The sequence below is a fragment of the Argiope bruennichi genome, chromosome X2, assembly GCF_947563725.1.
Source record: "Argiope bruennichi chromosome X2, qqArgBrue1.1, whole genome shotgun sequence".
NCBI lineage: Eukaryota > Metazoa > Arthropoda > Arachnida > Araneae > Araneidae > Argiope > Argiope bruennichi.
In genome coordinates, this window is record NC_079163.1 from 108,845,041 (window position 1) to 108,858,173 (window position 13,133).

Below are 13,133 nucleotides of genomic sequence, written 5' to 3' on the forward strand. Positions count from 1 at the left end.
TTCTTAGCAAAGAGTGATTTGCACACAGAAAAGGAATAATTTTTATTCATTATTGCTTATTTTTAATTCCTATTGCTAATGAGAGAATCACCCAAATTAGTTAGATCCATTTAATATTTTTAATATTTCAGAAAAAGCAAGAAAAACAACAATAATAAATGTGATGTAACAAATCTTTTTCAAATTTTAATTAAGAAGCAAAAAAGAAAATTGATTGTCTATAAAGTAGAAGTTTGTTCCCCCAATTTGGATCAAAATCAAATTTATGTTTAGGAGAGATAAACATCACCAAACAGTTTCACATGGAAATATTATTGTTCAAATAAAAAGGTGGTGATTTTTTAATGACAAATACAAAATATCTCACATTTCAACAATTGCTCAATTTATGTACTATATTTTAAATTACATAGATCACAATGGTAAAATAAACATTATAAAATGGTACACTTATTAAGGACATATAGCATTTACTTTTGATATGCAGAAGTATCTAGAAAAAGTGTTCAGTTATATTTTACATGATTCAGAAGTTTTGCTATGTGTTTAGACTCGCCTTCCCCATCGAAATTAAGAAGGAAAATCTCAAAAGTAACTTTCAATAAAGAACCAAATAATTACTAATTTTCCTATCTACTTCAAGAAGCAAAAATATAATCTCAAAAAAATAGCTATGCATTCATGGTAAAAAATACCACCTTCTTCAAATATGCAAAACAACACTACTATTACAATTGCCATCGCAAATAATACTATCGCAATTTTTTCAGTTTATTTAAATTTTGATTCAAATATTGAATCTTATTTCAACTTGATAAATAAAAGAAAATATTTTAAAATTTCTTTACTAATGTAATCTAACATTACTCTGATAAATCTGATAAAAACTTTTTCTTTTCTTTACTACTTACTTCTTAATGTTTTCATTGTGTATAAATAAGATAAATTTAATAATACATGAATTAGCCTGACTTTGGTTACTTTCACAATAACATTAAATAGTTTATTGACTATTATGGAGATTTCGCAACTTTTAATTTCCTCCAAATACAATTAAATTTACTTTTTTTTTCTATAGCATGAAGCTTTACAATTCATTCTGAATCACAGAATTCTATATAAATTTTTTTCATATTTTAAGTCTTTATTTAAAAATTATTCAAATATATGGAGAAGATACACACTATTAGAAATTGAAAATACAGAACAAATATTCCAGTATACAGAATGGTACCTCTACATATCAATTATTTTCAAAGTATGCAGTCAACAAAAACTGTCATAAATTAGCAGGCAGAACAAAGGATACTATAAAATAAAGATCAGAATTAAGACAAGAGTTTTGTAAAAGAAGGCATGTGAAATAGCTATAACAAACTTCTTTTATTTATTTTAACATGGTAATAGTTATGATTGAAATTCAGAAGCTTTTACAAAATATCCAAGGGTCATTCATAAACTTATCACAAAAATCAAAATACTAAAATTACCTCAATGTTCCTACTTTTCAATTGTAAGATGTCCAATCAAAGTTATGCAAACTTTAAGAAGTAAAAATTTCAAATTTTTCATTAATTTCTGAAATGTCAGGTTAAAAACATATTCATGGTAAATTCTGGGTGTAAAATCTGAGTAATTCATTGATATTTTTTTTGTTCAGTGCAATTTTATATTTTGTGGCATCATACATAACAAGCATAGAAAAAAAAACAATAAAACACTACAGAAGAGAACTACTTATTTTGACAATAATAAATTTTGTATATCAAATTTTAATCAATTTACAACATTCTAAAAATTCTAATTCATATATAATTAATCAAAAAGAATCTAATGATGTATTAAAACTTACTTCTTCACTGAAATCAAATCCTTTACTAGCACATCCCCAGTAATCATCATCTGATAATCTCTGAAGACTTTCTACTGAGCCTTCATCTGGGCGCTTTTTTCTTTCCATAATGGACAATATTCTTTACTTTTACTAATTTTATGGTCTTCACACTTGAAGTCTGAAAATCAATAATATTTTCTTTATATATTTTTGATACCTGTTGACAAATTTTTTTAATAAAATTAAATAATAAAATATTTTTTAAAAACTGTGTTTTACCCATTTTTTTTAAAAAAAGAAATAATACATAGTATTATACTCTTATTTCAGAAACATATAAACAATGCAATAATAGAAATGAATAATTTGCCTTAAAAAGTCCAAAAATGAATTCAAGATTAAATGAAAATCTTTCTCATAAAATCAACATTTAGAAGACTTTAAAAATTGTATCTAAATTTTTAAGGCCAAAGCAATGATTGAGCAGTTAAGAAATATATATAAATGTTATGAGTTAAAAAAAAAAAACTGATTACAGGCAAAAAAAAAAACACTTATTAAATCTAAGTTAAATTAATTATAAATTGAATCAAGAATATTAAAAATTTATAAGTATAATTATATTAAAAATTTTTGGATGAAAACAGAAATTATGTAAAAATTTTCAAATGGTGGAACAGAATAAAATAGCAGTGATAAGAATATATAATAATTAAAAAAATATTAATGTAAATTTTATTAATTGTTTGAATGATCTTCAAAGTAAATCACCTAGACATCAAGCTTATATTACAAGTCCAGGTGATACGAAAACAAAAAATTAATATATTTTCTCTAAATAAATGTTAACAGAAAATTTGCAGGTATCCTATATCAAAGCAGTAGATAAAATTTTTATAAAAAAATTTTGGCAGAATTTATGGTATTTAAAAAAAAATATTTTTTTGCATCTAACATGCAGTAATATTAAAGTCAAATTTACATCTTTTCCTGCAGAAATATAGAATAACTTCCAATGTAGGCATCAATATTTCATACATATAAGATTATGACACTCTAAGATAAAGAAATTTTTTCAATTCAAGAGGTCCAGAAGAACAACCATGTCATGCATTGCTATTTTAGTTTCAATCTGATTAGAATTCAAGACTTGGTTTAAAGACATTATTTGATATAGGAAAGTTCAAATAAAAAATTAATTACTGCATCAATTAAAATATCAGGTCAGAAATAACATATTCTAATGTTAAAATCGAAAAACAAAAAAGCGAAGTAACATCTAACTGAAAGTATGAAAGAAAACTTCTATACAATTATTTAAAAATGAAATTTTTTACATACATAAAATTTAAGTAGTAAAATTAATTTGCTTCAATGCATATTTAACACACATTTATGTAAAAATATGCATTGTTCTTTTTCCTAAAATTTTAAATGAAATATAATTAATAAAGCAAAAATAAAGAACATTTTCACTAATCTCTGAGTGTTAAGCAGCATAGAAATCAGCAATTATTCCAAATAAATTTGGCAATTACATTATTGCATATTTTTTTTAATGAATTATTTCACCTAATAATAAACATAAATGAGAATGCATGTTTGTATGAGCTGATGCTGTACATGCCAGGCCATTTGATCTAAAATTACGAAATTCGGGACATATATACCTTGAAGGATGAGAGTATACTAATCGGAGGATTTAAAAAAAGATAAACAAAAATTTTATTAAGTTGAATTTTTGAGCTTATCTGGGCTAACTTATGAAAGTATTATTGCTTAGATACAAATTTTATATAATTTCAAAATTTAAAAAAAAATGCTTTTTAATGATATCAATTTTATAGTTGTGTAAAATTTTCCTGCATTTTTGTAATAATAATAATAAAAAAAATGTGCTTAATTTCTAACAGCAGATTACAATATTTTCCTAAAATTCGAATTGTTTTCAAAGATTCAGAAAACATTGAATTGCCTTATTTCCTTTTATTGTTGAAATCTAAAGAAGAAGGATTTTGTTTAATATCTGAATTGGTAACAAAATGAATAAAAAAGTGAAATTTAGAAGACAGACGAAACTTACATTAATGTTTTTAATAGCACCATGATGTCATAGACCAATCACTATTAGAAAGTTTTAGCTGAGCATATATAAAACAATTAAAAGAAAATGTCGTTTATGTCTGACAATTTGCTGGATTAGTGGACATGAAGTTACATCTAAATGATTTAATGGAAACTAAACATAATCAATATCCCCAGCAAACTCACTTGAGGCGAGTAGTATAATAATACAGCAACACTGAATTAAATTATACAATTATAGTTGGATATTTCAATAGCAAATTGTTTCTTTACAAAAATATTTAGACTATCTCACAAGCATTGTAGTTAAATAACTATTAAAAATTTCTTGATGTTAGAAACTTAAAGTAGTGGAACTAATTTTTTGATTGAAATTCTTGTTTTAAGAAGCTTGTATTGCGAAATGTTTACCACTGAAATAAAATAAATGGACAATACCCAAGATGAAATTTTTTTTATCATAAATTATGCAAAAATCTATTCTTTTCTCAATCTAAATTATTAATTTTTATGATCACTTAATTAAAACACAAAAATTTGAATTTTCTTTTTTGATACTGACATTTGGTAAAATTTAATATTTTTTTATGTACAGTAAAATTCCATTTATTTAAAGCTGTTCATTTCTATTTATGTAGGTTTGCTGTTGAATACATAAACAGAAATTCAAGAATTAAATTATAAAATTAATATAAAACTTTCAAGTAAAAAAAAAATAATTTCCAAGATTTTTAATGTGAATTAATAGCGATAATTTGTATTGCAGGTATAAAGGATACATATGAATTTAAAAATGCAAGTTACAAATGTGTGAAAAATGTAAATCCTACGGATTATAACATACTAGGATAATATTTACAGTATACCAAACATAACTGATCAGGTTCCTACTTATTTCATTATATTTATTTAGTTATTAGAATATTTATAAACACCCAGGACCTGCTTAATAATATTGTGACAAATGTGGATGCCATAGTCACACAGTAAATAAAACCATATACATACATTTTCATGAAGCTACTAAAAAAATATTAACCCAACACAAATCACTAACGAGTTGTTTAATTAAAAAATCTGTTGAAATGTAAAATTAAATTGACCAGTTTATTAAAAGAAAGATCTCATGATTGCACTGCCTATGGCTACAAAATGCCCAAATATAATTTACATCTCAATCAATGGCCTTTCATTAAAAATTTTCTTTACTACAAAACTAAAAAAAAAAAAAAAAACATTCAAAGATATTTATATTTTTTTTAAACCTAGAAAAATTAATTAATATATCTTATTCCATTGTGCAAGATTTATTTTGAAAACAAATGGATTTAAACAGATCGAATGATCACAGCACAAAAAGAGTTGCTTTACAATTCTTGTTTCGAAATTTGTTGCAAGAAAAGTTGTATTGTGTATATAGCTGTAAAATTCATATCCATGCAAAATATTATATGTAATGATAGTTGATTATTTTTAAAATTAATGTAAGGTATATAAAATATTTGAAAAGAATGTCGGCATCTTATAATAAAACTGAATGCATTCAATAAATGTCATATAATTAAACCTATTAAATAATAAAAATAATCACTGAATGGCATCAAAGTAAATTCAATAAAATTAAATAGGCAATTCTTCATTTTTTTTAAAAAATTCCTCTATAGGTGAGAAATATTTAGAATTCTTGTCACAAGCTTGTTTTTACTACTTTTGAAAACTAAACTGGTATAGAGCAAGCATCAACAGTTTCAGAAAATTATTTGAGCTACTCATAAATGGAAAACAAATACTATAAACTGATCATGAATGAAAACCACATACATAACAAAAATCTTGTAAAATAATATCAGGTAAATAAACTCTTGAAGTAACATTTGCAAATTTATCAGCTTCTATCAATAATAATGAATACGCTTAGTATGTAAAACCATATAAATATACAATTAATTAAAAAAATAACATTCTTTAATATCATTTTCGCAAAGTAGAAAATTCTGGTTTTTGAATCTTTGTCAAATAAATAAACACGATTCTTATGGCAAGTTTATTTTCACAATTACTAACAGTAGGATATCAACTTTTCATCATCTAACTTAAAATTCTAAAGCAAAATAGTAAAAAGTTTTCTTTCGGTTGCATGCTAAAAAAGGTTTTAATATTCAACTAAAGTATATAACAAATAAAAGCAATATATGTGTGATAATGATAAGTCAAATACTATAAACCAAACAAAAATTAAATGGTTTAGCTATTCTTACAGTTTGCAAATTTTGTAAACTTACGCATGCTTCGTAATAATACAGAAAAAATAATTTTAGTATTGTATCATTGAAAGAAAGTAAAAACAATAATATCAACAAAACATTTGAAATAAAGCATTAAAATATAGTTTATTATAATTTTATTAATTAATAAGTTAGAGTAAAGGAAAAATAAATGAGGAAAAATTAAGCCTCGTATTGATAAAATATCATAAACAATATTTTAAACATGAGATACTAATTAATGATTTAAAAGTTTACATCAACAACAGAAACATATATATATATATATAAATAAATATAGCGCAATTTTGGATGAACAATATCAAACTTACAAGTCAGCAAAGTTTTGGAAAATTAGTTTAAAACTATTAATAAAGTAATAAAGTTAAATTTTAATTGTGAAGTGCAGCTTGAAGAACATTCACTATCAGGCTATCGTTCCATATGTTTGATTATTCTACTTTGTTTAGCTTATGTCACAGGTCAATAGGTGGCGACACCAGCAAAATATTTGAATTTGAATTTTTAAACATGAAAAATGATTACATTTCGGAAAACAAATATACCTGTTGGAGAAAAATTCTTACATTTAAATGTATGGAAAATAGTATTCTCTAATATTTTGTATCATATGAAGCTTTTCACCCGTTTAAATATGGAATTCGACTAATTAAGCTATTTAAAATTCTTGAAAATCATATTAATCAAATACTTTCAGTAAAGTGTAAGAATTCAAACCTCTTTTAATAAACAAAAGAAAACAAACTTCCACATTAAATAAGTAAACATTTAATTTCACATCATCTTCTGATTAAGGTGTTGCCATATGTCAACGCTCGATTAAAATGATAACGAATAAGCTGCGAGTGAATGACGTCACGTTTAAAAACTGACGGAGAAATTTTATTTCTGTTTCTCAAAAGAATGATTTCGTGAAATGATTGTAATATAATTTTGCATTAATAAATGAATTCGATAATTGTATGTAGCAACTTAGAAAAGAACAATGCATCAGATTTTAGAAGGGTGAACAATTATATCAAGAAGATTGTCTGCAGAACGTCAGATGTCTGATTCTGTTGTCGTCCGCAGAGTGTTGGACATCTAATTCTGTAGTTACATGTTGCGAATGTCATCCCCTCTACAACCAGAACTGGCGTCAGCTGCTTAGTCAGTCGACTATGAAATGGACGAAAATCTGTATAGATTGTTACATCTATCGACAATCTTATTAATTTATTCGCTTAATTTTTGGGAAAATGAGACTGTCAGTTTTATGCAAGACGGGGGCGTTCGGATAAAACAACAAATGACTGGGTATCTTTCAACTTGTTTTCCCCGACTCAAATTTTACTAAAGTGAACACTTAAGAAAAGAAGCGATATTTTATTTGTTCAATCATTTTATTCTGGAACAATATATTTTCAAGATTTTATTATATTTTACTTTATGGCATTTCCTTGTCCGGTGAATAGCTAAAGTCAATCTTTTAAAAACAGAGGCAGTTGCTGTCATCATTCTCTTTCGATGTAGGCTTGACAAGAATTTCTTTTTTCGTTGTCGAATAATATGAATTTAACATAAATCATCGGTGTAATTAAAATGCTTAAATGGAAATTAGATTTACTTAAATATAAAATATCTACTTTTTCGGATTTTTTTTATATCTACTAAAATATTTAATTTATTAAGCTACCATTATTTAATGAATTTGTAACATAATAAATTTTTCAGATTGCAGTTTAATAAAAAAAGTAAGCATATATGATATGGTAGGCTATTATCCGCAGTTAAAGAATTTATACAAGAATGAATGCACTACATTTGTCATTTGTTGAATGAGTTCATTCCGATTATTCGGATATCATATAAGTAAGAAATCGGAATGAGATTCTCCCCCCCCCCCACTTTTGCCAATTATTTAAAGACAAAAGCTATATTATTATTAACGTTTATTTTAATGACATATGTATAAACATGTCTTGTAAAATGATGATTAATAAAAAAAAATATTGATAGAATATCCATATTTACCCTATTTAAAAGAAAAAAGGTCATTAAAATTGGAGAAAAAATATTAATTATGTACAATATTCAAAATCGCAATAGTTTAAAAAAAAGTGTTTAAAAATAACTACCATACCCATATTTAAAAGATAAAGATTTCAAATTTAAGAAGAGATTTCTTGTTTTTGAACAAATTCATTTCAGAATAATATTTTCATAAATTCACATTTTCCAGTTAAAATTTTTTATTTAAAAATCCTTTAAACCAAATTTTATATAAAACGCTCATACAAAATTCAAGACATAAAATGCTTCTCGTTTTTGAAGAAAAGAAACAGAATTTTTTTTCTACCTATGAAATTTTTCATGAAAGATTAGTTTAGCAAAATAATTTATGTGTCAAGTCGGTAGGAAGTCAATAATCTCCGTTGTTGCTTGGAGAGTTTTAATTTTCCAAATTCTTCAATATAACCAACTGTGAAAAAAAAATCATTCTTGGTGACAATTTAATATTATATAATGCTTAAAGCATTTTCGAATGCTCAACGTGCATTTGGTCTCTTTTTATCAGTGTGAAGGGAAAGGAGAATACAAGATGAATTTCCATCATTTGAAAATAAATTGTAGCTGATAAAATTCGGTATATTTCCTTGTTTCACATATTATTATATTCAGGATAAAAGACTTATTTGGTGATACAATGTTTCAGTCGTCATTTTATCTGTATCTTATTTTGTACATAATAAATTTTAAAAAAAGTTGGCTTTCGGCGTTTTTTTTTTTTTTTTTTTTTTTTTACAAGGAAGAAAACTACTGCAAATTGGAGGAAAAAATAAAACAATTTCCCTTACAATCTGACATTCAATGGGCATACGGTTAGAATGTAAAAGTTTTCGGTAAATGATGTATTCTCATTTCTCTTGTTAAATGCGTGGCTTTTCCCCAGCATCTATAAATTAATCGGAAGTACATATTAACCCTTTGCACTCAGAAAAGTATTTCGATGCATGATTACTCACCTAATACAAAGATTTATTTATTGATCCAAAATTAGATATACAGGATTTCTTTCCCCCTACAAGTTTGACATTTTGATAGATTGAAGGGTAGTCAATACACTGAATTCCGACAAGGCGGCTAGCTTTACGGTCATTTATAGATGTCATAGAATCTGGCGCCCCGTGGAATCCTTTAAGTGTGAGACTCGCGTTGAGGGGCCATTCTTTAGAAAGGGGATTTTTTTTTTACCCGCTTAGGCCATAATGGCTTTATGTTGACTTAGAATGAAATTGTATTTTGCTTCAAGCAGTATTTCCTTCAAATAGTTTAATCGAAATGTTTTTGTTAAATTCCATTGAATTTTTATTTAAAATGTGCTTTTACGCTCACTTGTGATTAAACATCGCATCGAAGCAGTTAAACGTGTTTCTTTAATCGACGCTTTTCTTTTCTTAGTTCAACTATTTTTATGATACTGAATCATACTTTTTATTTTAATCTCGCACAAAATGAGCTGATGCAATTAAAAAAAAAATCAAAACAATCTAAATTTCAAGAAATATATAAAAATATATTGTTATATTGCTTGTCCTCAGATTTAGATTCATTCTTTCAGTTTATATTTGATATTTTGTTTAATATTACGTTGATAAAAAGAAATTTTCTGATTTTTGAACATACGTGCAAATACATGGGTGTTTGTGTTCATTTTTTAAATGTGATGATTTTTTAAGCTTCCTTAATGAAATGTAGAAAATAATTTCTTTTAAAGTCATTAAAGTACAAATTAGAAAATTTATTTTTAATTTTTTTTTTATTTTACAAAGTTATTTATATTTATTTTTATGATACTGATATGCTATGTACCTCAAGTAGATGAAAACAACAAGTAAAATAAGCCACACTAAATGTTTGAGTAAATTTATAACGAATATAAAAGGCCTGATAACACCTGTAACGTAACTAGTTTAAGATATTTCTTCAATAATTGATAAAAATAGTAAAATATTTCTTGGATTAAAAATATAGAGCTTAAAAACATTTCTAAAAAATATAAATAAGAACGTCAATATTTATTATCATTATAATACTCGTTAATTAATATATATAAGAATGGGGTCCAGTCATGTAAGCATGTTCTGTGTTGTTTTAAGAACAAATAGAGAAATATCACTACAGATGCAATTAAAAAGCTACAATTATTGTTTTATTTTATATTATGAATTTTTTGAGATAATTATTTAATGTGATTTTTACATATTTTGAATATTTTTTAGATATCATTACATATTGCGAATGTTAGCAATTTTTTTCGTTACGAATTTTTGAGATTGTTAAATATTGTGAATTATTGGGCTGCACCGGTTCATAATTAATACTTAAAATTGTTATATTTATAAATAATGGGAGTGGGTATTCACTTCCATTCGTTAAGCATAGAATAAATTTCAAATTCAGTTCAGAATATAAAATTTAAGTGCTAATTTGTTTACTACCATATTTATGCACTGCTTTCCCGATATCATGCAAAATAGGATGTCGTGAATTTATATGTATGCAAAACATGTTTTAGATATTTATTTTAAGAAAAAGAAGTCAATTTATGTGAAACTTCTGAATGATGCCTGAGAGATGTTGAAAGGTAAATTGTTACATCTGCCCTTCAATATTTAATCAATAAAATTGAATATGAAAGATTGGATTTGTGAAATACAACGAGGAACTCATGGAGTCTTTCCAGATGCTTCAGTTAGAAAGTTATTTTATATACGAACTACTTGCTTGATAAAAAACAAAAAAAATTCTGTATTAGTATTTTTTATTATATTTATCAGACCACTTTCCGTCTAGTATTTTCAAAACGCATATTCAAATAATATTAAAGGCTACCAATTTTTTAAAAAATATATAAAAATAATGAAGTTTTTTCTTTGTTTTAGCATTCTAAAATTTTTTCTATTCGTAATTATTGTATACGTTTCAAATAAAATATTTTTTTAAAGCAGACAATTCTTGATTTCTATTCTTTCATCTTGTGTGTTTCTCATTATACAATACCACTCATTTAGAATCTTTTGTTGAGGTTTTCAAAGTTACATATAGAAATTATTGTAAGGAATTATAAAATACATTAAGCATTTTGAAGATTGGTCAAATTTAACTGGATTAATCCGGATTTAACTTAATTATAAACCAAAAGCATGAGTGGGTTGTTTGTAGTTTTAAAGAAGTTTGTCATTAAATGATTATTCTTTTTTAGAATTTTTATTTTTTGGTCGGTTATATACAAAAAAAAAAAAAAAAAAAAAAAAAGGAAATTCATTTTTTTTTTTTTTTTTAACGAAATGCAGTTTATTGTTGCATCTAATTTGGAAGAAGATCACGTTGTTCATATGGCATGAAATACTATTTGAATAATAAATACATGTGCTATCCTCGTAACTTGACAGAAATATTGAAGGGTGAGGTGGGAAGATTATTATAGTTAAAAGTAATTTTATAATCTAAGGTAATAATGCTAATAAATGTTCCTGTATAAATGTAGCTGAAGTTAATTTTAAGCTTCATCATGTTTTGAAATTATTTTTGTAATATATAGCATAATTATATCATTATAATTTATGTTTTTAAATTAAATCTTTTCTACAGTTTACCTTTTAATGAACGTCAAACAAATGGAAAAGACCTTTTTAAACAGCTATAATATTTAAGAAATTCGCATGATACTTCTCAGCGTTCCGTGTAATTCTTGTTTTTAAAAGAACTTATAATTGACTTAGTTTGAAGATTTGAAATATAAAAACTTGCAATTAAAAATATTTGTATTTAGATATTTGCCAGAAAAAATATTTCCCAAACAAACATTTTAATTAAAAAAAATTTAGTATTAATACTTCTGTTTTCATTGAGAAACAAAAATTTTATTTTAAATAGCATTTATTTATTTGATCAAAATAACAGTATTGATTATATCTGATGCTTCGAGAAAAATTCAAATTTGATTTTATAAGTTCTTTAACATTTGATTTGCTTAATTTCACTTCATATTGTGCCCGACAACATCAATTTAATTAACATATGTTTAGTTCTTAACGTACATATGTGGTTCAACTGTCAAGATTAACAATTATTCTCGTTTATTTCGGCTTTATCTTACTTTTTTTAAATAAAATTTAATTAATGTGAAAATTTGTTTGCAGTATCTGTGCGGTATAATCGATAGATTAGGTAACTGATTCTTTATTTTCTATTATTCTTCGTCGTTCAGTCGCATCATTCTTATTCTCCTACACCATACAAACAGCTAATTATTGCCCATAATTGCTCGTTATAATGAAATTTTACATTAAATATTTAATTACCTAGATATAAATATAAAATTAATTACTGTATGTTATTAGAGATATTTTATTTGCTCCTTCCCTCTTTCAGTGATATCTTATCCCCTTGAAGGAAAATTTCTGACACAGTTTCTGAGTTTGTGTAAAATGAGTTGAATTAATTTGTTCAATTTATTATAATTTCCTTTTGTCTACATAAGTGGTTAAGAAAGTAAGGTAATAAGAAATCTCATGGGTGTACGAATTCTTCACGCAAATTAAGTGTCATGTCTAAATAGAGTAGGCAATCAAAACATTCAAACATTGCCGACAGATGAAGATAGTTGCGCCGTAACGCTCTGGCAAAGATAGCTGCGTTAACAGATATATAATCGACGATTGAAGTGTGAAGTGTAATTAGCAATGGCGGGGTTAGGCACTAATTTATTTTCAGGCTTCTCCTAGGTAAAATATATCGAAAAAAAAAAGAGTAACGCGTTTTTGAATGAAAAAGTAATGAATTAAAGTTATTTACGCTTTTAAACTGTACCTTCATGCTTATTTTCTAATATTTGTTATTTAATTTTAAGGTGATTCCTAGACAGTTATTTACCAACAAATGTA

The 13,133-nt window shown here is 25.2% G+C and overlaps 1 protein-coding gene across 3 annotated transcripts in view; it reads right to left on the reverse strand.

Annotated features, from left to right (window-relative positions):
- The window catches only part of LOC129960714 (spermatogenesis-defective protein 39 homolog), a 37,323-nt gene extending 30,386 nt beyond the window's left edge, over window positions 1-6,937 (reverse strand). The window contains exons 1-2 of one of the 3 annotated variants that reach the window (XM_056074287.1): window positions 6,922-6,937; window positions 1,853-2,012 (exon numbers count right to left, since the gene is read on the reverse strand). In XM_056074287.1, coding sequence (XP_055930262.1) covers window positions 1,853-1,960 — 108 coding nt within the window. In that variant the 5' untranslated portion in view covers window positions 1,961-2,012; window positions 6,922-6,937. Of the gene's footprint in view, window positions 1-1,852; window positions 2,013-6,515; window positions 6,635-6,770; window positions 6,899-6,921 lie in introns of those variants that run through there. The other 2 variants (XM_056074284.1, XM_056074285.1) reach the window with 2 other exon arrangements.
- Window positions 6,938-13,133: the final 6,196 nt, after the last annotated feature.